The sequence below is a fragment of the Ranitomeya imitator genome, chromosome 7, assembly GCF_032444005.1.
Source record: "Ranitomeya imitator isolate aRanImi1 chromosome 7, aRanImi1.pri, whole genome shotgun sequence".
NCBI lineage: Eukaryota > Metazoa > Chordata > Amphibia > Anura > Dendrobatidae > Ranitomeya > Ranitomeya imitator.
Window position 1 is genome coordinate 179,023,515 of NC_091288.1, and position 24,592 is coordinate 179,048,106.

Genomic DNA, 24,592 nt, shown 5'->3' on the forward strand with positions numbered 1-24,592 from the left:
AGTCTATGGGTGTGCAAAAGAAATTGGATGCCATACAAAGCCACAGTATAGCATCCGGTTTTTACGGATACATTGCATTTTTGTAACATAGGAAACTGTAAATGGTCCTGTAAGTGAATAATCGCGGCTGCGGTAAAAAAACGGATTGTCTACCAACAGCACACGGATGACAAGTGAGAAAAAACTAGTTCTATTTTTCTGGGCGAAGCTGAACAATGTTTTGTAACTCATATGAATTTACCCTTTAAATAAAGCCAAGGGATAAATCGTTTCTTTCAGAAGTACTCCAACCAAAATTGTTATCCCCTAAACATTTCTAAACATGTATGTATTGTAGTGTAGTTGTATTAAAGGGGATATATGGGACTTTGTAACACAAAAAAGGGCCCAAGCACTAACAGGAATGTAGTTTCTCCCTTCCGACCTGTGGTGCTTGGCTCCATTCTTCACCGGCACAGAGCGGTCAGAGACTGCTCCTGCTGGCGATTCAGCTTCTCCCTCTTAACAAAGCAGCTCTTCTTCTTCCTGGCTGCTATGTCGACGGGACATGACTGTTAATGTTATGCTGGTTGACTGCCATCTCCCCCCAGTTAGACAGAGGGGAGCCGGCTGTCAATCAGCTTGTCTTTCGCAGTTATGCCCTGTCGCCAGAACAGAGTGGAAAAAAAAAGCTGTTGACGTGACATTATCATAAGCAGCTGAATCGCCGGCAGGAGCAGTCCTAGACCACGTTGTGCCAGCAGAGAATGGTGCTGGGCCTGCCTGCCTGTTAGTGCTCAGGAACATTTCTTTTTATTACTAAATCCCAGATATTCCCTTTAAAATACTTAACGATTGCGATCTTCAACAGTTTCCAGGTTCACCATGGTCCTCTTCTGAGTCATGTGAGTGCTCCCCTCCTTTGCTGGCCCACACAGAGAGCGGTGCTACTTTGCTCCGTAGACTAACATAGTGAAAGTGACTTCCAGTCCACATTTAAACTCCAGTGTTCCGACAATTCTGATGTTAAATCACATGACCCAAAAGAGAACCAGAACAACGTTGCACACCAGGGAAGACAGCAATCAATAAGTATCTTAATACAACTACATTTCATACATGTTTAGAAAGGATTTCTGGATAAAATTCTATCTGGGAGGGCTTCTTTAAAGGGTGATACCTGACGTAGGAGTAGGAGATAACTCATTGAACGCTGGGACTCTGGAATCCGGTAGCTGTGCCCTGTCTTTAATGAAGCGGATCTGCATATGCTTTAACTCCACTCCATTGATTGTCTATGGTACTTCTGGAAATAGTAGAGTTGTATTCAGATCCATAAAAAATGAATGCAGATCGAGCATGCGAATCTCCGCACCATTCAAAGACTGTGCTATGCAAAGCCTGGTTCACAGGTTCTAGAGCTTTATTCTTGGGATTCTGACAATAGGGAATGACTTAACTGTATTGGGACAAAGCCTCTATTAGTACTCCTGTTCTTTCAAGTCTAGTCTCCTCTAAAAACAGCTTTCCTGGAGCAAGAAAATTTTGAGCGGAAATGGCAGGGTGGAGAAAGAGAAGGGACACAAGGGATTTTATTTTCTGGAAATTTACAGAGGTGGCCAGATATGTAGTGTTAGGTCATATGAACTTCGGAATACCCATTCCATATTGCTTTAGCACAGTTTGCAGTTTTTGGCAAGTTTTAGACTGCAAATCTGTATATGGACCCACGCTATGTGCTGTATGTCATGTCAATGAATCGTGGAAACATTTGTTTTGTCAAGTCAGCTGTTATAGAGGTTGTCCGGTGGCATAACGTGAATCTTGTGGGGTCCATTGCAAAATCTCCAACAGGACCCTCAGCTATAACTGGTCTATAATAGAATTATTTTTGGCATAAAGACACCTTTTGTTCCCTGATATGATCCCTGCACCCACTGTGATCCATTTTGACATTGCTTTTTTTTTAGAAGAGTCCTTTGGTGATAATCAGAACATTGAGATTCCTCTTTCTGTGCCTATATCGATCATCTCTGATCTTTGGCATAATCTGGCAGCAGATGTTTAATTTTCCTACAGCACTCCCACTGGAGAAATATAGTATTACACAGTTCAGTTCTGTGCTGTCCTGGATCCTCCAGAGGAAGACATGTCCTGTGTGGCAATTCTTAAGGTTTTTTTTTTTTATGAAAATGTTCAACATGAAAAATTCAACATTCTAATTAGCCATTAATGATTTGTACTGTGGTCCTCCAAGTGTTTAGTATCGACACCTCCTCTGCTTGTTTCATACTCATCTTTATTGCGTTCTTTCTCCGTCTATATAGCATATAACTATATCTATGTGTTATATAAATAACTCATTAGTCTGTGAACTTTTCACCGTAAGCAAATTTTATCTTCATACTATTCATTCCGACATCTTGTCCTAGAGTCATCTCAGTCCATTGATTACTTTCGCTATTGTCTGTCGATAACTAACAGCAAACGTCTATGATCTTCTAAATGCTACGATAAACTTCAAGGACGGTGTTTCCAGTCTGCTCATAATGGAAGCCTAATTGCTACTGATACATTCCATAAATCATCTTTCCATGAAAAAGACAAGCATTCTGTCTGTCTCGTTAAGAGTTTATTAGAACATTGTAGACCAATAAGTAGATTTTGTTCGGCTCTTGACAAGATCCATGTGGCTTACATGTCCCTTATTTAATGTTTCCACAGGACTAATGACCAACTGGTGGCATTTCTCTCAAGATATAGGGACATGAACTTCTTGAAGTCACACGGAAGAGACAATGCAAGGTAATTTTAAATCGGTCTATGTTGTAATATTTAGTTGGTACTATTTGGATGGTGAGCAGGATCTCCAAAAATCAGGTAAAGTCACAATTATAGATGGGAAAATCTGCTAATATTCAAGATCGGCAAAATATTCCGATTTGGTCAGAGCATATTAAATTTAAGGTGAAAAAAAAAATAAAAAAAACTCAACCCAAGATCTGGTAGTTTGTTCTGCTGCCTATTTTAATTGTCAAGAAAGGTCCTCCTCCTCCATCTTCACTGGAAGATGGCCTAGTCAGAAAATTGCAAAGCATATCTTCGTCACGTCAGCACCGAAGACCCACCCCGACCAGAGGAAGGCTATGTTCCAGGTTTTGGTGCATTTTTAAATATTTTTTTTGTGTGGATTTTATGTGTCCTTTGTCTACAGTACATGTCCAATTAAACTGGTTTTAATCACCAAAAATGCACGGTTGTCTCTTTTTGCAGCATTTTTGCACATACTATTTGTGGTCAAAAAACGCTGCGAAAACTGTTAAAGAAGTAACACGATGCCGATGTAAAAAACGCTGCAGTTTTCCAATTCATTCTGGAAAAAAACAAACAAAAGTGTGCATGAGATTTATGCAGGTACTTTAAAAACAGCTTTTAATTTGGACACACAAAAAAATGCAACATGAGAACATAGGCTAAACATGGAGTAAGAGGATGTGTGACAGCATTCTGAAATGTTTTACAATTTTATCTGTGCAATAATAATTCATCTCTCTCGTCGCTACTCGTCCACTTCTCCCCTCTGCAAATCTCTTCACTGGCTCCCATTCCGTCAGTGTATCCAGTTCAAATTACTAATACTGACCTACAAAGCCATCCATAACCTGTTCCTCCATATATCTCTGAACTAATCTCTCGATATCTTCCCTCACGTGATCTCCGGTCCTCCCAAGACCTCCTTCTCTCTTCCACACTTATTTGCTCCTCACCCAACCACCTCAAGACTTCTCCCGAATATCCCCCATCCTCTGGAACTCTCTGCCCCAACACGTCCAACTATCAACCACATTCGGATCCTTCAGACGGAACCTGAAAACCCACCTCTTCAGGAAAGCCTACAGCCTGCACTGATCCTGCTGCCTCCTCATCACTACCGAAGCTACCGCCTCACCAACACCGGAGCTACCGCCTCACCAACACCAGAGCTCCTGCAACCCTCAACCTACTGTCTCCATCCCCACCATCCTGTAGAATGTAAGCCCGCAAGGGCAGGGTCCTCGCCCCTCTGTATCAGTCTGTCATTGTTAGTTTGCTTACTGTAAGCGATATCTGTAACTTGTATGTAACCCCTCCTCATCTGCAGCACCATGGAATCAATGGTGCTATATAAATAAATAATAATAATATGCAACCCCCCCTCAATGTGAGCCAGAACATATGCTGGTATGAGTAAAATGCATAGGTGTGTATTCACACTGTGGACATGTAACAAACAAATACCCTTTAGTAAGTAAATAAATTGTAATAGTCCATGGAAATGACATAGGGTACTTAGTTAACATTGCTTTAGAAAACCTATAACCATCCCACCACGACAAGGTGACCCAATCGGGATGGTACCTAACTCTTGTAGTTCACCTCACTATGTGTCAGCAGACGTAAAAATAGATAAGGGCAAAATAGGACCTGGGTCCCGACTGCTCAGATACCTACCCATGGAAAGCTGTATAAACTACTATAAAGTGTTCATATGGAGGATTGACGCCATGACAGCATTCTCTTCATGTTTTAAGCTGATAATGAGATTTATTTTTTAAAGCAACTCTATCAGCAGGATTTCACACCCACCCCAAAAATGTATATGCACATATAGCTCTCTCAAAGACTAGTCCAGCAATACCTTTACATGGCCAGTCCATCCCTCAGTTACTAAAAAAATCAGTGTTTCAATTGATATGCAAATTAGGCTGAAGCGCTATGATAGATCTGAAGGCTCTGTCACTCCAGCTCTATTCTCTGCCCAGCACTGCCTCCTTCTCCTGCTTGACTTACAGCCTATTCTGTGAGACTTTAGGAAAAAGAGCCATCAGTCAAGCAGGAGGAGGCAGTGCTGGGCGGGGAATAGACCTGGAGTGACAGAGGCTTCAGATCTACCATAGTCCTTCAGCCTCATTTGCATATCAATTAAAATGCTGATTTCTCTGAAACGGAGGAACCGGCCGACCATGTAAAGGTATTGCTTGACTTGTCTTTGAAAGAACTACCGGTACATGGATATAAAAATATTTTGGGGGGTGAAATCTTGCCGACTGATTCCTTTTTATAGATTTATTCCAATGTAGTCACATTTTTTGTCTGATTTACATTTTTTCACACTATTTTGCCATTTAATATTGCTCTTCTAAAAAATGCCAGTATTTTTATACTATTCTCATAAGGGCACTTTAGATCACACTTGTAAAAATAAGACACACGTTAGAAATCGCGTTGCTCTTAAAAGAGAACATAGAGTCGCTGAAGAGCAGCTCTCTAAATATTTTAGAGCGAATGGATAAAAGGAAATAAAAAACCATAAAGGTGAAAATGGCCCTTCATCTCAGCAGGAGCAACGTTATTTTTTTGGAGACATGGGATGCATTAGTAGAAATTGCATACACGAGTTGCCGGTGGTAGACGACTTGTTCTAAGTTCTATTTCCAGGTCCCTCGTAGCTTCCCAGGTCATTAAAACCTCCATGAATTCCCACCGGGCTTCTGCATTTAGAAGGTGGAACATCTCTGATGGTAATGGTACCTGAGACAGAGAGAATTTTGGCAGGTCTATACTATATTTTTCATAGCAGTTGTAATTTTTAAGCGCTTGCTTAAAACCGAATTGACTCCTTGGAAAAAATAAAACTGTTTCACGTTCCATGTTTATTATAATGACTGCCAGCATCGCGATGTCTTACAGGTCCCCAGTTACTTACAATATGGGTATGTTTTAATGAGAAAAAAAAAAACAGTAAAACAAGATGCAACCAATATAACCCAGCTGGGTAGCTACAGTAAATTAGATAGCTTCATATACAGTGATTGTTCTACCAGGAATAGACAAATCTGTTAGGGCATAAGACTCCAGGTCACACAAATTGTAAATTCAACAGCTGGAAATGGATTGCTGAATCAATTCCGATTTTACTGTTTTTCAAGGACATGAAGCATTTAACATTCACTAAATCTTAGGAGCTACCCTGATATTAGATATATGGAAATGTATTCACACATTACCGTTATATCGCTGTGTTTGACTCGATTTTCACCAAATAATACTTTAAAGGGGTTATCTGGGACTATTACATTTTTTCACTATGGGCCAAAGAACTAGCTGCTTGTTGTGCCCGCTTCTGATCTCTACATAGTGGTCACAGACCGCTCCTGCCGGCAATTCAGTGGCTTCCGCTGATTACACATCGAAAGAACACTGGCTTCTCATTTCTCTCTGCTGACATGCTGATTGACAACCGGCTCTCTACTGCCTAACTGCGGGGAGCCGGCCGTCAATCTGCATGACGTCGACAGTCGTGCCCTGTTGGCTCCAAATAAGAAGAATTGCTCTGTTGACGTGGAGCAGCTGAATCGCTGGCAGCAGTGGTCAGTGACTACTTTGAGACAGCTCCATTTAGAACAGTAATAAAATAGCTATGGAATAAGACTTAACCTTTATTAGGTATATATATATAAAAAAATATAACCACTACAAAACAAAATAAACAAAAAGACTTGGGGAGGAATAAACCCTAGTGCTCTAGTGAACCCTAACAAACCACAGAGAAGGGAAAGAAAAAAAGGGGGTATATAAAAACCAATACCTCTGGCGATGCTGTATGGTCTCCTTACCAAAGCACACCGTGACACATGTCACATAACCTAGGGTGTCTGGAAACCCCCGAAACCCCTTCCCTCTCCTTTTTTCCCCTACCTCTTCCCCTATGTTCCTTTGTTATACACAGGTTACAGGGTCAATTAGGGAGAGAGAGCCACCGACGAGTGGGGGCGCTAAGGCGTGAGGTCTCTAGGGTGCCAACCCCCGCGTTAGGTAGGTGTCCAGTTATTAAAATATATCTCTAGGCACACTTTACCTACCTTTCCCTATTAATAATAATCAAATGCTGGGATACATTCCCTCACATGTTCATTTGTTTGTGTTTTTCCTCCCTATCACATGTTCATTTGTTTGTGTTTTTCCTCCCTATCTATTTAGCATAGGGTTTATAGGGACAGGTAGTATGGGGCCAGCCGCCGTTGAGTGGGGGCGCCATTGCGCAGGGTTCTTTTTAGGGTGCCAACCTCCGCGTTAGGTAGGATTCAGGAGTGTAGGTTTCACAGTAAAAAGGGTGTAATAGGGAGCCTTCTTTCATTCCTCTTTGGGGTATTTGAAGAAAACCCAGGGGTCGGTGGTGTCCTGTACTTTATTTTTAAATTTTTTCAACATTTTAATTAATTGTTTATTCATTTATTTTTTCCTTTTTCCACATGCCTTTATTATACTGGAGTCTCTGTACATCTTTCCTCCTTACAGTTTAGGAGTGGTTATATTTTAGTGCAAAGGGTGTCTATCTTTTTGCATCATGCTTGCCTCAGTGGGCCAGATTTACGTTGTTCGTGGTAGTAGTCATAATAACACTGTACCATATTAGGGGTAGATGGGACCGATGCAAAGATAATGGTCCCATCTATACATGCATGTTGCCCGTTTTGTAGACCTATTATACATATTGGCGCATCACTGTGTGGGCACAAAATGCATGCGTTATAGACCGTATAGTGGTCTTGTTTAAATTGACATGCAGGTATGGAGCAGACATTGATCCGGTGCCAAGCGGCGCACGAGAATGAAGTGGAGCGCTTGCGTTCCATCTCCATGATTCTCTGCGTCTCACAGCTTACACGCAGGCTCCGATATACCCGAAATGCTTCGCGCAGTACAGGAGACGCGTCACACGCTGGGGGCGGAGCCCCAATGGCGCGCCTCCGTCAACGCTTTTAAATCACAGAGGGGGTAAGTCCTGTAAGCGGCAGCCTTTACTCCCCTGATGAGTCCCATTAGGACGAAACGCGTCGGGAGACGCTACACATGAATGAGAGGCAGACTCCCCCTTCTGAGAGATACGTTAACTCTCTCCAACTGTGGGTGAGATCGATACAATACATGATTGCTCCTGATTGCAGAGTCTGCAGATATTGACGCCCGAAGGTGACAGGGGCTGGAGCAAAAAATGGTGACCACACTGTTGTGCCTATTGAGGGACGCTCTGTATGTATGTGCATGAGGTAGCTTGGTCCCGTAGTGAGCACAATACAGTTATATGTACACATGGTCAGACGATTTTGTATATACCTCTCTTATGCTGCTATAAACCTCTGACGGGATGTTTTTTGTAAGGTGATGGCGCAGAGGATAACAATGGTATGGGTCAGTTTTATCTAAGACCATCTTGTTTAGTTTATACCTGTAGCATGGTAACCCGCATATGTTAATAAACTAAAGTAAGAAGTATACATGACCATTGTTGGGGCCCTATCAAGTTGGAGAGCCGGTGCCAATTTGTGGTAGATGGTTGCAGCTTATACCCACCATAAAGGTCATATGTAATGATTAACATATATAAGGGTTGACAAATATACAGGGATTACATACCGTAATATCCCGTGATCCAGCCTACCATATTTGGTTGCACCTATCCAGACACCCTAGGTTATGTGACATGTGTCACGGTGTGCTTTGGTAAGGAGACCATACAGCATCACCAGAGGTATTGGTTTTTATATACCCCCTTTTTTCCTTTCCCTTCTCTGTGGTTTGTTAGGGTTCACTAGAGCACTAGGGTTTATTCCTCCCCAAGTCTTTTTGTTTATTTTGTTTTGTAGTGGTTATATTTTTTTATATATATACCTAATAAAGGTTAAGTCTTATTCCATAGCTATTTTATTACAATTTTTGGATTAATCACCCAGCTTATATATATATTTCCATTTAGAACAGGCAGTTAATTAGCAACTACCTTCTTGTCAGTTTTTAGGTCCATAGTAAAAAAAATAAAATGGTCCCGGAAAACTCCTTTAATGATCACAACCTGTGAGTACACACTTATATTTCTATTTTAAAGTGTCATTAAAAGATGACCTGTCATCAGGTCATAAATGGCCGTTTATTGTTCTTATTTTATTCCTGCCGCTTCGCTGACTATTTCTTTATTTTTGTTTGTTTTTTAAACTTGCCATTCAGCTCCAGATTCTTTATGTAGTGTACCCAATATGCGAGCCTGATGTTCTTTGCTAAGTAATTATGTAAAGTAGCATAAAGACACGCCCCAGAGGATCCGGTGAGCAACACCTCCTTGGAAAAGACCGTAAAACGTAACATATTGAGCACAATAAAAAGGCCCTTATTTCTAGAACCATATGGTGGGCTTAAAAAATAGAACAAAAAATGACATACTCAGGGAAGCAGTAGAAATAAAAAAATAGAAAAAAATGGCCACAAGAGGTTCTCTTTAAAGAGATATTGACTAGTGATGAGTGAGTGTACTCGTTGCTCGGGTTTTCCCCGAGCACGCTTTGGTGACCTCTGAGTATTTATGACTGCTCGGAGATTTAGTTTTCATCGCGGCAGCTGAATGATTTACAGCTACTTGCCTGCTTGATTACATGTGGGGATTCCCTAGCAACCAGGCAACCCCCACAAGCTGGCTAGTAGCTGTAAATCATTCAGCTGCCGCTATGAAACCTAAATCTCTGAGCACTAAAAAATACTCGGAGGTCACCCGAGCGTGCTCTGGAAAACCCGAGCAACGAGTATACTCGCTCATCACTAATATTGACAGCAGAAAATTGACTATTAATATAATCCCTCCATGAGTGGAAAACCGATACCCCGAGTCAGATACTACACATAGTCTAGTACAATTCCTGGTAGTCCATAGTTAGCCACCGGGCTCCCAGACCGCCATGAAGTCACCTTTCTATATTCAGAGGAACCAAGGAACTTCAGAAATCATTCAGCTGAGACGTCTAATCTGCTAATTATAATGTAATAAGGAGCAGCAATATTAGAAATTCCCTATACAGTGATGAAAGCTATAGCTCCAAGCTGGGGCTCTGCTCCACCAGAAATGATGTCAGCTGATGATAAGAATATTAGTTCTGCAATCAATGCAGTTTAGATATAGCCTGTGAGTAAGACACAAGATATCAAAGGCACATTTAATTGCTGAAGCTGTGGTAACCATTACATAATCAATTACTACATGGGGAAATGATGTAAAGCATATAATTTATGAGGATGAAAATCTCATTAGCTGCGTTAAAGTAGTCTAGTGGTGACAAAGACTTGAATATAGATCCTGAAAGAGCCGACCATGTAATAGTGTTTCTGGTCACTACTGACCGTGCACATTATGACAGCTTTTGTGTCTGTGATTCTACTTATTATGCAGACGGCAGTAAAATTGAGTTGGTATGTAATTGTAGATCTCTATAATGTGTAACTAATTAATAGCACAGGCATGCTGAACTGTGAAGGTATGGCTTTCTATGTGTCCAGCAGCTTCATTGTGCATGTAAATGGTTCTTGACGGGTGTATGTGGAGTTGAAGGGACTGTAGACGACAGATATCTCCCCCAACCGGCCCATACACAGGAATGCTTAGCTCAGCCAACTATTCCTGCATTCTCCATGAAAGAACTGCTGCCAGGATCATCTGGCAGTGGCTTATCTCAGTTAAGAACAAACGGATTGGCCACTGAGGTTCAGCAGACTGCATCCTTCTCTTCCTCGACATCATCTGTTGGGGGAAAATCAGGAGGCCGCCATACACATTAGACCATCAGCTGATCCCACCGATAACTATGAGCTTGACTAACTTTAGTCTAATAGCGATTTGTTAGAGATGAGCAGATCTATTCGCAAGACTCTCGTCCAGGTCAGTGGTACCTAGTAGCTAGACGGGAGTCCCATGATTCTCTTACCTCCCGACATTCTTAGTGCGGCATTTGATTTGTCAGGACTGTGTCACGTGATGGTCAAAAGCCGTGTCAGGGACACCAAAGTATCAGAGAATTGCAGGACTCCTGTCTAGTTGTCAGGTATCACTGACCTGAACACTGGACCCGAGTCATGCAAATTGATCCTCTCATCTCTTTATACCTTGGTGCTAGAGGAACTGTGTTGAGCAGACAGCAGGTGGCCTTGTGTTAATTTGTGGCCTCTCTATTTTGTTATGACTGCATTGAATTACTTCTCTATTTTGTATGTGTTCATGTTCAGTAATATCCTGTATCCTCCATGTTGTTGTGATGTGAATAATAGCAAAAATCAGAACAGCACCTCCTAAATGTGGTGGCTTGTTTAAAAAGAGTTTTGAGTAGACTACTACAATATTAATGACCTATCCATAGGAGAGAATAATCCATAGGATAGGTAACCATTATAAGATTAGAGGGGGTCCGACACCTGACACCCTACCATTCAGCTTCAGCAGCATCCAGATATACCGTAGTAGGTATTTCTGTACATGGCAGTCATACTCGATACTCAATAAATCAGGATGTTTTGAAAATGTTGTTTCCATTTTTTCATCATTTACATATCATGGACATATCTATCCATCCTGTGATTTTTGGTGCTGCAATTTCAAGGTTGAGGAATGAAGGAGTACTTAATTATCCTGACAATTGGAGGCAATGGAGTGTTGTTCACCGACATATTGGTGTTCTCCTTAACAAATGGTACTAGCCAGGAGATCTGTGTGATCTACCTCGTTGGATCCTTGACAAATTGGTGGCAGCGGTGGGATCTGTGTGGTCTCCCTGGCTGTTAGCCTTGACAAATTGGTGGCAGCGGTGGATCTGCTTAATCTCTCCATTCATTTCCTTGACCAATTTGTCAAGGAGAACAGCCGGGAGATCACGCAGATCCCACCACTGCCACCAATTTATTAAGGAGAACAGCCGGGAGATCATGCTGATCATACTGCTACCACCAATTTGTCAAGGAGAACAGCCGGGAGATCACGCAGATCCCACCACTGCCACCAATTTGTTAAGGAGAACAGGCGGGAGATCATGCTGATCATACCGCTACCACCAATCTGTCAAGGAGAACAGCTGGGAGATCACGTAGATCCTACCACTGCCATCAATTTGTCAAGTAGAACAGTTGAGAGATCACGCAGATCCCACCGCTGCCAACAACTTGTCAAGGAGAACAGCCGGGAGATCATGTTGATCCTACTGCTTCCACCAATTTGTCAAGGAGAACAACCAGGAGATCACGCAGATCCCACCGCTCCTACCAATTTGTCAAGGAGAACAGCCAGGAGATCACGCAGATCCTACAGCTTCCATCAATTTCTCAAGGAGAACAGTTGACAATATATGACAATAAGTACAATATTTCTGTACATTTTACATGGCACAACGTGAATGATTCATATTGTTCTGTCCTCTCCATGTGAGAATTGTGAAGTTATTTGTTTTACAGAGAACGTCAGGCGATTTACATAGAGTTTGTAGCCTTCTTTTTTTTTTGATTAAACACCTTTTAGCTGCTTTATATTTGGAATTAGCACATTGAACTGGCCAGGATAAAAGCCTCGGCTGCAATACGGAAGGGCTTCTTCCTTTTATGTAACATCTGCGTGTATTGTAAATATGAAATTATATGTAATTAAGTTTAATTATGACTGGAATGGTTCCTGAGTGTACAATATTTAATGCATTATCTGTATTTAAAAGTCAGCCTAATTAGCGCTATTTTCTTCCCCGCTACGTGATGTGTATCAATGCGTTCAGTAAAGAGGCAACATTTCTAACAAGTATTAAAGGGCATGCAGGGCCGGCGACGATGTGGCATTCAATTAATTAATTGTGCAATGAAAATGTACTGTATTCAACTTTGCATTATACTTGGGGGACCAAAACTGGTGTAAAATGCTTTAAAAAGTTGCAGATTTTTGCCGCAAGACAGAGTTGTGCAAAAGATTAGCGACTTTTGATGTTTTCACGGCAGTATGAAGCAGCTCCACCAAAATGGATGGCTCTGGGGAGGAGCCGAGGAGGGACATCACTACGCCTGGCAATAAAATCCTAAAAAAGTGTTGGCATTTGCAGTAACATATTTTCAATGCGCACACTACTGAGAAGATGCTCTGAATTGATTAAATGGCGTGCGCTTCTTAATGAATTCGGCGTAACCGACTCCAGCGGGTCATTTATTAAGATAGGCCCGTACAATGCCAAAAAGCATTTCAATTATTCAATATTTTCCAGATCTTTGCTTTCAGTCAGTGAATTGATGCAATTAGGCAATGTTCACATGTTGCGTTTTTTCAGTGTTTTTTTAATGCAGTTTTTTAATGCAAATTTTCAGCTGCGTTTTACAGTACTGGAGAAGTCTATGAGATTTCAGAGAATCTCATGCACACAGCTTGTATTTTTTGTCCTCAGAATTTTGTGCAATACCTTGTTTTTTGCAAAATGCAGCATGTCACTTCTTTCAGCGTTTTTCACCCATTGTAAACAATGGGTGGTGCAAAAAACGCTGGAAAAATGCTGCAAAAACTCATGTATCAGTTTTTGCTGCATTTTTGGTGCCAAATCCTGATAAAGTAGAATCAGATTATCTTCTTATGCACTAAATCTTATCAGCATGCACAAGAAACAAATGTACCCTGACAAAAACGCAGCAAAAAAAAAAACAACAAAAGCTTTTTTGAAGCAAGTTTCTTACTGCCAAGAGAGCAGGTTTTGCAAAAGGAAAACAAAACGCATAAAAATTGCAACGTGTGGACATAGCCTTAGGCTACTTTCACACTAGCGTCGTACGACGCACGTCGCAATGCGTCGTTTTGCAGAAAAAACGCATCCTGCAAATTTGTTTGCAGGATGCGTTTTTTCTCCATAGGCTTGTATTAGCGACGCATTGCCACACGTCGCAACCGTCGTGCGACGGTTGCGTCGTGTTGTGGCGGACCGTCGGCACCAAAAAACGTTGCTTGTAACGTTTTTTGGAGCGTTGTGTCTGCCATTTCCAACCGCGCATGCGCGGCCGGAACTCCGCCCCCTCCTCCCTGGAGCTCACAATGGGGCAGTGGATGCGTTATAATAATGCATCCGCTGCCCCCGTTGTGCTGCGTTGTCACAGGATGCGTCGGTACGTCGGCCTGACACACTGCGACGGGCAGACGCTAGTGTGAAAGTAGCCTTAGATTAGATTTATCAACCCCTTCACGCTCCATGATGGATGTGCAGGTCATACAGTCAGGGTCAGGGTGTGTCTAGCGAGCTCAGGACGTAAACTTGTTCCTCATAGGGCGGGTGCCAACTGTGTGATACAACAAGCATATGCCTCCTCCGGCAGCAATCGATTCCAGTTTATCACCGTAAATGCTGCTGTCAATCACTGCAGTCCTACCCCTGTATGCCACTTGTCAGACCAGCTGAAAAACATGCATGCATTTTTAGTCCGTTTCCGCAGCAGAAACGCATCAAAAACGCATATAGTATATAATATATAATATATATAGTATAATATAATATACAGTTAGGTCCATATATATTTGGACAGAGACAACATTTTTCTAATTTTGGTTGTAGACATTACCACAATGAATTTTAAACAAAACAATTCAGATGCAGTTGAAGTTCAGACTTTCAGCTTTCATTTGAGGGTATCCACATTAAAATTGGATGAAGGGTTTAGGAGTTTCAGCTCCTTAACATGTGCCACCCTGTTTTTAAAGGGACCAAAAGTAATTGGACAATTGACTCCAAGGCTATTTCATGGACAGGTGTGGGCAATCCCTTCGTTATGTCATTCTCAATTAAGCAGGTAAAAGGCCTGGAGTTGATCTGAGGTGTGGTGCTTGCATTTCGAAGGTTTTGCTGTGAAGTAAACATGCGGTCAAAGGAGCTCTCCATGCAGGTGAAACAAGCCATCCTTAAGCTGCGAAAACAGAAAAAACCCATGTGAGAAATTGCTACAATATTAGGAGTGACAAAATCTACAGTTTGGTACATCCTGAGAAAGAAAGAAAGCACTGGTGAACTCATCAATGCAAAAAGACCTGGGCGCCCACGGAAGACAACAGTGGTGGATGATCGCAGAATAATCTCCATGGTGAAGGGAAACCCCTTCACAACAGCCAACCAAGTGACCAACACTCTCCAGGAGGTCGGCGTATCAATATCCAAATCTACCATAAGGAGAAGACTGCATGAAAGTAAATACAGAGGGTTCACTACACGGTTCAAGCCACTCATAAGCATCAAGAAGAAAAAGGCTAGACTGGACTTGGCTAAAAACATCTAAAAAAGCCAGCACAGTTCTGGAAGAACATTCTTTGGACAGATGAAACCAAGATCAACCTCTACCAGAATGATGGAAAGAGAAAAGTATGGGGAAGGCGCGGTACAGCTCATGATCCAAAGCATACCACATCATCTGTAAAACACGGCGGAGGCAGTGTGATGGCTTGTGCATGCATGGCTGCCAGTGGCACTGGGCCACTAGTGTTTATTGATGAGGTGACACATGACAGAAGCAGCCGAATGAATTCTGAGGTCTTCAGAGCCATACTGTGTGCTCAGATCCAGCCAAATGCAGCCAAACTGATTGTCGTCGTTTCATACTACAGATGGACAATGACCCAAAGCATAAAGCCAAAGCAACCCAGGAGTTTATTAAAGCAAAGAAGTGGAATATTCTTGAATGACCAAGTCAGTCACCTGATCTCAACCCAATTGAGCAGCATTTCACTTGTTAAAGACTAAACTTCAGACAGAAAGGCCCACAAACAAACAGCAACTGAAAACCACCGCAGTGAAGGCCTGGCAGACCATCAAAAAGGAGGAAGCACAGCGTCTGGTGATGTCCATGAGTTCAAGACTTCAGGCAGTCATTGTCAACAAAGTGTTTTCAACCAAGTACTAAAAATGAACATTTTATTTAAAATTATTGAATCTGTCCAATTACTTTTGGTCCCTTTAAAAACAGGGTGGCACATGTTAAGGAGCTGAAACTCCTAAACCCTTCATCCAATTTTAATGTGGATACCCTCAAATGAAAGCTGAAAGTCTGAACTTCAACTGCATCTGAATTCTTTTGTTTAAAATTCATTGTGGTAACGTCTATAACCAAAATTAGAAAAATGTTGTCTCTGTCCAAATATATATGGACCTAACTGTATAATATATAATATAATAATAATAATAATAGTCGGCACCTAACTATATCAATAAAGTTTTGTCAAGGCTAAATACCAGGAAGTATAAAAAAAACCAGCTTTATTTAAAAAATGACACACCAACAAGAGACCAAAAACACAGCATCAAAAACGAGATAAAAACACGTTAAAAATTGCGCACAAAAAGGCAATGAAAAACCTTGAGTAACCTAATTTACATAATAGGTGCAGAAATTCTGCGACATCAAAAAGTCACTAAACATTCACCTAAGAGTTTAGCAAAAAAGATTTGGGCTGCCTGGGTATAGGTACTGGGTACAGAGGTAAAGACTGCACTAGTCCGGTTAACATGGAGGACTGGACTGGATGCTGGACGCAAGCAGCGCAAATCTTTTAGTCAAATAACTAAATAAATAAGTACATTTCAAATAAGATACACAAAATGCAAGAAAAAATAGAATGGTAAAAAGCAGTATAAAAAACAAATTTTTGGTTAAAATAGGTGTGTTAGCTGTAAGGAGCTATCACAAACACGCATTTAAGAGAATATATAATCCACTTCTGGAGGCCCGGTCCATGGGTTCTCCTGCCTATAGAATAAATAAATCAATTTTCCGCGTATTTACTTTAATTTGACAAAAATGAACCACAAACAGGTCCTACTAGCCCTAATTTATCAAAACTGTCTCACAAAGACACGGGCCTTGTAGTCCATAGTAACCAGTCACGGCGCAGCTTCCATTTTACCGAAGCCGCTTGCATTCTCCTTAGTTGCTATGGGCAACAAGGCCTAGTTCTTTGTCTTCGATTTTGATAAATAAGGGCCAAGTTGTCTCAATAATAAATGGAATTCTAGAAATAAATGACTACATTCGTCTCCAGCAGTCACTTTGCCTCGTGTGACAAATAGAATTCTTTTGATTTCTCCTCAGTGCTCTCCGTGAGGTGATTAATGCGGTATTATGCTTTCTAGAAACATCCTCTGCATTTGTACAGTCGTGCCACCGAGTGATATGATTGTTACATAGCGGAGCACGGAGGCCATTTGTTATAGAAGCCCCCGGATGTTTTAATAACAGCTGAGGGGTAAACGGCACTGTGTCTGCAGCACATCGCATAAAATGCAGTGTTACATTTCACACATAACAGTATGGCGGTAACACGTATTCGGTATTATAGAGTAATTAGCATCATAGCAAGTGGCTCCGCATATCCCATTTCTTTTCATGGTCCTGACTGCGGTAATGGGACATTAAGCCTGACACAGCCTCATTGCTCATTAATTATTGCTCTATTAACCCATGCCAGGCAGGCCTTGCCTGTGAGAACGTCATATTCATATTACTGGAAGCTTCTAGGGAAAAAAGTAAGACAGTCAGTTTATGAAAAATAAATCAATAGAAAAGCATGGATCTTACCACTAGTAACCAACACACTGCCAAGTCTGTACTTCAACCGATGGACACAGGAGGTAAAACAAAATCATACTCAAGTCCCGGATAGTGATGAGCGAATATACTCATTACTCGAGATTTCCCGAGCACGCTCGGGGGTCCTCCGAGTATTTTTTAGTGCTCGGAGATTTAATTTTCATCTCCACAGCTGAATGATTTACAGCTATTAGCCAGGCTGAGTACATGTGGGGGTTGCCTGGTTGCTAGGGAATCCCCACATGTAATCAAGCAGGCTAGTAGCTGTAAATCATCCAGCTGCAGCAAAAAAAACTAAATCTCCGAGCACTAAAAATTACTCGGAGGACACCCGAGCGTGCTCGGGAAATCTCAAGTAACGAGTATATTCGCTCATCACTTGTCCCGGACTGACACAGCGCCTCCATACTCAGCATAGTGTCCGCTATCGGTCTGGTGGGATCAACATCTGCCAGTGAACGTGTAAACGCTGCATCCGATCTGGGTGCATCACTCTCGTAACGCAGGGCTGAGTATGGTGGAGTACAGGGGATTGAGTATCAATTTTTTTTTATTCTTTTCAACCTCGTCGGACACTAATAAGGGGTTATTTAATAATAATAATATTATTACCTTTCGATCTGACACCGATACCACTCCTCCATACTCAGCATAGCATTCCCTATCAGTCTGCTGGGATCAACATCCATAGGCTTGCATTGGCGAGTCTCGGACGATATACTCCTAAAGTCGCAGCATGCTGGAATTTTACACGCACGTCAAATACGCCTGAGAAAAAATACGGTGATGTGAGCTGCCCTATAAATTATCACTGGTCCGAGTGCTATGCGATGTTTTCTCTCACTAGTCCGTATTCTACACTAGTGGGACCCCGGCCTAAAGATCGTACTTACTGAAAAAGGCTTGTGCTGAAAAAAACAGTAAAGGTTCTGTCCAGGCTTGAGGTTCAAGTCTATAGTCACTCTATGCGACTGCAGACCATACAAGTGAATCCTCGCAGTGTGCGCTGTTAGGATTCGACGATGGCAGAAGTGGGTGGGTGCGTGACCACAAGTTTGCAATTTGCATATATGCGGTCACATGTCACATTACTGAAAAAAGCTTGTGCTGAAAAAACAATAAAGGTTCTGTCCAGGCTTGAGGTTCAAGTCTATAGTCACTGTATGCGACTGCAAACCATACTTGTGAATCCTTGCAGTGTGCGCTGTTAGGATTCGACAATGACAGAAGTGGGTGGGTGCGTGACCGCAAGTTTGCAATGTCACATGTCACATTACTGTAAAAGGCTTGTGCTGAAAAAACAGTAAAGGTTCTGTCCAGGCTTGAGGTTCAAGTCTATAGTCACTCTATGCGACTGCAGGCCATACTTGTGAATCCTTGCAGTGTGTGCTGTCAGGATTCGACGATGACAGAAGTGGGTGGGTGCGTGACCGCAAGTTTGCAATTTGCATATATGCGGTCACATGTCACATTACTGAAAAAGGCTTGTGCTGAAAAAACAATAAAGGTTCTGTCCAGGCTTGAGGTTCAAGTCTATAGTCACTCTATGCGACTGCAGACCATACTTGTGAATCCTTGCAGTGTGCGCTGTTAGGATTCAACGATGACAGGAGTGGGTGGGTGCGTGACCGCAAGTTTGCAATTTGCATACCTTTCTCAATGCAAGTGAATTGAGTGAGGCTGAATACGTCTAGTCGGAATGTGGCTGAAAGTACCCAAGTCGCATATTTGGGGCCACATGACCGCTCGCTTCGGGAATCGGTAAATCCTGACAGCGCACACTGTGAGAATTCACAAGTCTGCAGTCACATAGAGTGACTGCAAACTTGTACACTGAGCCTGCACAGACCCTTTAACTGTGATGTTATTGTGATGATTTACCTTTGATGCTTCAAGTTACCGTATTTCTTAAAGGAGCAATGGATGTAAGTTGTGGTAAGGATTGAAAAATGATGAGAAAACAGCCTGTTATTTTAAACAGTTCGCCAATATGCATCAAAACAAAATTGTGCCGATATGTTCCAAAACTGACACAACCACCTATTCTTCATGGCTTGGTGAAACGTATTGAAGATAAAGCAGGGAAAATTGTGAAAAAGAAATACAAATTGCCTCTGCAATCACTGAGCCTCAATTGCTGTTTTCTGTAATAGCGGCTCAGGGAGCAAATGAAAAAAGCGAAAAATAAAAAAATGAAATGTAAAACAATAATGCATCATAACTATTTTATCATTGACATATAACTGCACCACTACAGGTCCATCTTTGGTCACCTTTATTGATGAGCGAGCATGCTCGGATAAGGTGTTATCTGGATAAGGTGTTATCTGAGCATGCTCGTGTGCTAATAGAGTATCTTTGGCGTGCTCAAATACTATGTTCGAGTCTCCGCGCAACACATGCTGAGATTGCCTAACAAACAGCCAATCTCTACATGCGTTGCGGCTGTCGAACAGCCGCGAGACATGCAGCCGTGGGGACTGGAACATATTATTCGAGCACGCCGCAGACACTCTGTTAGCACACGAGCATGCTCAGTTAACACCTTATCTGAGCATGCTCGCTCATCACTAGTCACCTTGCCTCTTCTCGATGCTCCTAATAACTCATCGAACAGACGCCGTATCATACAGCCCAATATTACACACTAAAACTAGAGATTTAACCAGTCCATAACCCCAGTCCATCATAGTTGGCCCATTTGAAGCCAAACTCTTGTTTCATTAAAATTACAGAAAACAAGCGTATATTGGTGCCCCTATTTATTTTCTACATAGGAGTGTAACAATTCTTCTCCAGTCTACGCCAGCAGAATATGCAATTGTGGGTTATTGATGTGGGCTGGGAAGTGATCCTCTGAGAGATATATATGTCAATCCTTGTCATTATAATTAATTATCACCCCTTGCATCGCCTTCCATGCTGCGTCCTATGTCACTCCCAGTGTACAAATCACAAATTAGGGGCAAGCTGTAAGGTCAGCATGCATTCAGACATGAAACTCATTAGCAACATATTAGCAACGAGACAATAGCAGCTAAATCTGATTTATATTGAGGCCGTGGTTTTGCGTAATACAGCTCATCCAACATAGAATATAATGTAGAACAAATATTGTTGGGGGAGGGGTGATACAATTCATTACGCTTTTTTGCTTTTGACGGACATTTATTATATCTGATCTGCTGTGCTGTATTGTTGTTACTGTAGTGTATATATTTCGGTTTAGGTGTGAATTAGTATAAGCCAGTACTTCTATAACAATCTGAAAGGGAATACATTATAAGAAAATAGCATCTTATTTGATTTTTTTTAAATTTAGCATAAACCTAGCTTATACTTTTTATGTTTCATGTGACTATCCATATGCAAAAAAAAAATAATTTATGGCACTTTTCCCATTGGCAACTGGAGAAAACTCAAAAACCTTACTACCAGAGATGAGTAAACCCAAACTTAAAAGCTTAAAAGTTCGGGGTTAGCACTGGACACTTAGTGCCCAGCATTAAACCCAGAACACTGAGTTCCAGAGGAAGTCTTTTGCAATGTTCGGAGTTCCGGGGGAAGTCTGTTGCAATGTTCGGCGTTGCGGGGGAAGTCTGTTGCAATGTTCGGAGTTCCGGGGGAAGTCTGTTGCAATGTTAGGAGTTCGAAGGAAAGTCTGTTGCAATGTTCGGAGTTCCGGGGGAAGTCTTTTGCAATATTAGGAGTTCCGGGGGAAGTCTGTTGCAATGTTCGGAGTTCCGGGGGAAGTCTGTTGCAATGTTCGGAGTTCCGCGGGAAGTCTGTCACAATGTTCGGAGTTCCGGGGGAAGTCTGTTGCAATGTTCGGAGTTCCGGGGGAAGTCTGTTGCAATGTTCGGAGTTCAGGGGAAAGTCTGTCACAATGTTTGGAGTTCCTGTGGAAATCTGTTGCAATGTTCGGAGTTCCGCGGGAAGTCTGTCACAATGTTTGGAGTTTAGGGGGAAGTCTGTAGCAATGTTTGGAATTCCTGTGGAAATCTGTTGCAATGTTCGGAGTTCCGCGGGAAGTCTGTCACAATGTTCGGAGTTCCGGGGGAAGTCTGTTGCAATGTTCGGAGTTCCGGGGGAAGTCTGTTGCAATGTTCGGAGTTCAGGGGGAAGTCTGTCACAATGTTTGGAGTTCCTGTGGAAATCTGTTGCAATGTTCGGAGTTCCGGGGGAAGTCTGTTGCAATGTTCGGAGTTCCGGGGGAAGTCTGTTGCAATGTTCGGAGTTCCGCGGGAAGTCTGTTGCAATGTTCGGAGTTCAGGGGGAAGTCTGTTGCAATGTTCGGAGTTCAGGGGGAAGTCTGTTGCAATGTTTGGAGTTCAGGGGGAAATCTGTTGCAATGTTCGGAGTTCAGGGGGAAGTCTGTCACAATGTTTGGAGTTCCGGGGGAAGTCTGTTGCATTGTTCCCAATATCTTCCCACACATAATCTCCAGTTCTCCCAAGACCTCCTTCTCTCCTCCACATGCGTATGTTCCTCACTCAATCCCCTCTAAGACTTCTCCCGAGTATCCCCCATCCTCTGGAATTCTGTGGCCCAACACGTCCAATTATCCAGCACATTCACATCTTTCAGATTGGACTTGAAAACTCATCTCTTCAAGGAACTTTACAGCTATCAATGACCCCTTGCCACTTCACTACCGCCGGCGCTGCCACAACCTCCCAACCTAATGTCTCCCTCCCCGTTATCCTGTAGACTGTAAGCTCTCCTTTCTTTACCACTCTGTCATTTTTAGTACGTTCATTGCAATCTATATTCATACTTGATACGTAACCCCTTTGCATATACTGTAGGTATACCCTTAGAAATGAAAAACATAAACCTCATAAAAAATTAATACAAAATACTCACCATACAAAAACTAATAATAATAAACCTCACATAAGTCGGAGATAATGCAGAGTAAACTAGAGCCACTTCAATTCATTGTCTAATTTATGGTAGATGGTGGTATAGATCTCATAGGCTCCTGGTCTTAGAGTAAAGGTCTATATCCCACCAGCTCTCAATTTGCTGAAGAATTGTAGCCACCATAAAGCACAAACTGCTGTTCTGTACTGGTAATACTGGGAGGGTGTGTCTTCTGGCTAAAAAAAAAAATAACTACAACATCGAAAAAATCAAGGGAAACTCGAAATTGAAATGCATGATATTGACAAGCCCCAGTTATAAGAGATCGCCTCATTCTGCTTCTTCGGCCGGTGCTTTGCACTTTGCTGGCTCATCCGCTTATGCCATAAATTCAAAGCATCGAATTCTACCAGGAAAAAGCGACAAATGCAAACAGAAATTAGAAGTAATTTCACTTTTCCGAGCGTTCGTAGATAAGTACATATTATTATAATTGTAATTACCAAGCGGCAAGTCTAAAATTATCCATTATTGCCTGAGATTCTACTGTTGGTATTAAAGGCTGCCTCGGCACCTCCCGTTCTCCTCGCACGGAACTGTGACTTATGAGTCCTCCTATTTACATCTAAGACTTTGCTTCAGCGCCAATGACAATTCTTGAGTTACAATTACTGGAAGGTTACGCCGCAAATGTGTTATTTTCCTGTCACTCAGACATTATTTTATTTCTAAATAAGTATGTTATGTACCTTTTGTTTATTCGCCCCAGATATTGTGATAATGGTAGTCAGTGCGGAGGCTTGGCTTTTTTTTTATGTTTTTTTTCTTACAAGGGAAAATTTAAAATGAAATAGAGCTATAATTGGATTACAGGAATTCCATTTCATGTGTTGACGGATGTTCTAGTAACTAAATGTATGGTATACAGGGGTCCATCCAATGGGGTCTTGACAGGGACTTGACGTCCTCTGCTGTCGGCGGAGAGGTGATCAGAATTCCCTCAGTTCCTTTGAATAGGGGCAGCCTATTTACTGACAGAAATAAAGGCAGGTCCCATGGGTGAGACTGCAACAACCATGCATTGGTGACCTATCTTCTGGATGTGCCATAAATGTACAAGATGGGAAAACCCCATTGATGTTGTGGAAAAAGAGTGGTCAACTCCCACGGAAGGGACCCAGATCACATAGGATGAAAAAATTGCGATTTTAATATCTACGCGTTTCGAAGTTATCCAACTTCTTCCTCAGGGTACAACCACCATCCTTAGGAAAAACTTGGATAACTTAGAAACGCGTAGATATTAACCCTGCTGCTGTCTTCGGTCAAAAACGACCGACCTTGATCTTCAATATTCTTTAAAATATTCAAGATGTGGCTCTGAAACCCATGGCCGACCGACCCATCCTCATTTAAGTCAATCGACCACAAGTTTCAGAACCGCATCTTGAACACCCCAAAAAATACCAAAGTTCAAAATCGGTCTCCCCAGACCGAAGACAACAGCAGGGTTAAAACCCACAATTCTTCCATCCTTTGTGTTCTTGGTCCTTTCCGTGGGGACCAGCGCTGAAAACCACTCTTTTTCCACCAGAGCAATTCTGGTCCTGTGAGCCGTGGGCTTGCGGCATCTGGGATTGATGCTTAGAGATTGTTTTGTTTTCACAACCCCATCAAGTGAGCAAGCACCCCGCACCATATATTGTCACCACTGGATACAACCCTATAGCGATATTTTTGCTCCCTAGCTATTTTGGTATAATACCCCATTAAGGCTCATGCATATGGCTGCATCACCGATTTGTATTTTTCATAGGAATCTGTCTGTGTGTTTTGGCTATGTAATCTTACGTCAGGATGATGTAGGGGCAGATAGTCTGATTCCAGCGATGCCTCATTTACTTTACTGGGTACAGCCGTTGTGATAAAATCACAGTTTTCTCTGCTGCAGATCTAACAGAGCTCTGTATAACCCCGCCCACGCCACTCATTGGCAGCTTTCTGTTCACACTGCCATCAGTGCTGGGGGCGGGGTTGGACTAGGAGGCACAAGACACCTAGTCCTGTTATGATAATTTACTGCTGATAAAACACTGATTTTATTGAACACATCCTACTAAGTGACACATCCCTGGTATTGGGGTCTGTGCCCCTACATCATGTTGCTCTCGGATTACATACCACAGTCTGCTGATAGATTCATTTTAATAGCTTGCTTTTGAGGGAGAGTTTGTTAATGTATTAAGATACTATAAAGCAGTACAATGAACATAAGGTCTTTGTGCGCTTCAGTGGAGATGCCCTGGCATATGCA

The 24,592-nt window shown here is 42.1% G+C and overlaps 1 protein-coding gene across 1 annotated transcript in view; it reads left to right on the top strand.

Moving 5' to 3' along the window:
• The window catches only part of XYLT1 (xylosyltransferase 1), a 331,938-nt gene that overhangs the window by 245,276 nt on the left and 62,070 nt on the right, over positions 1–24,592 (top strand). Inside the window, exon 5 of the mRNA XM_069734116.1 lies at positions 2,704–2,784. Coding sequence (XP_069590217.1) covers positions 2,704–2,784 — 81 coding nt within the window. The remainder of the gene's footprint in view (positions 1–2,703; positions 2,785–24,592) is intronic.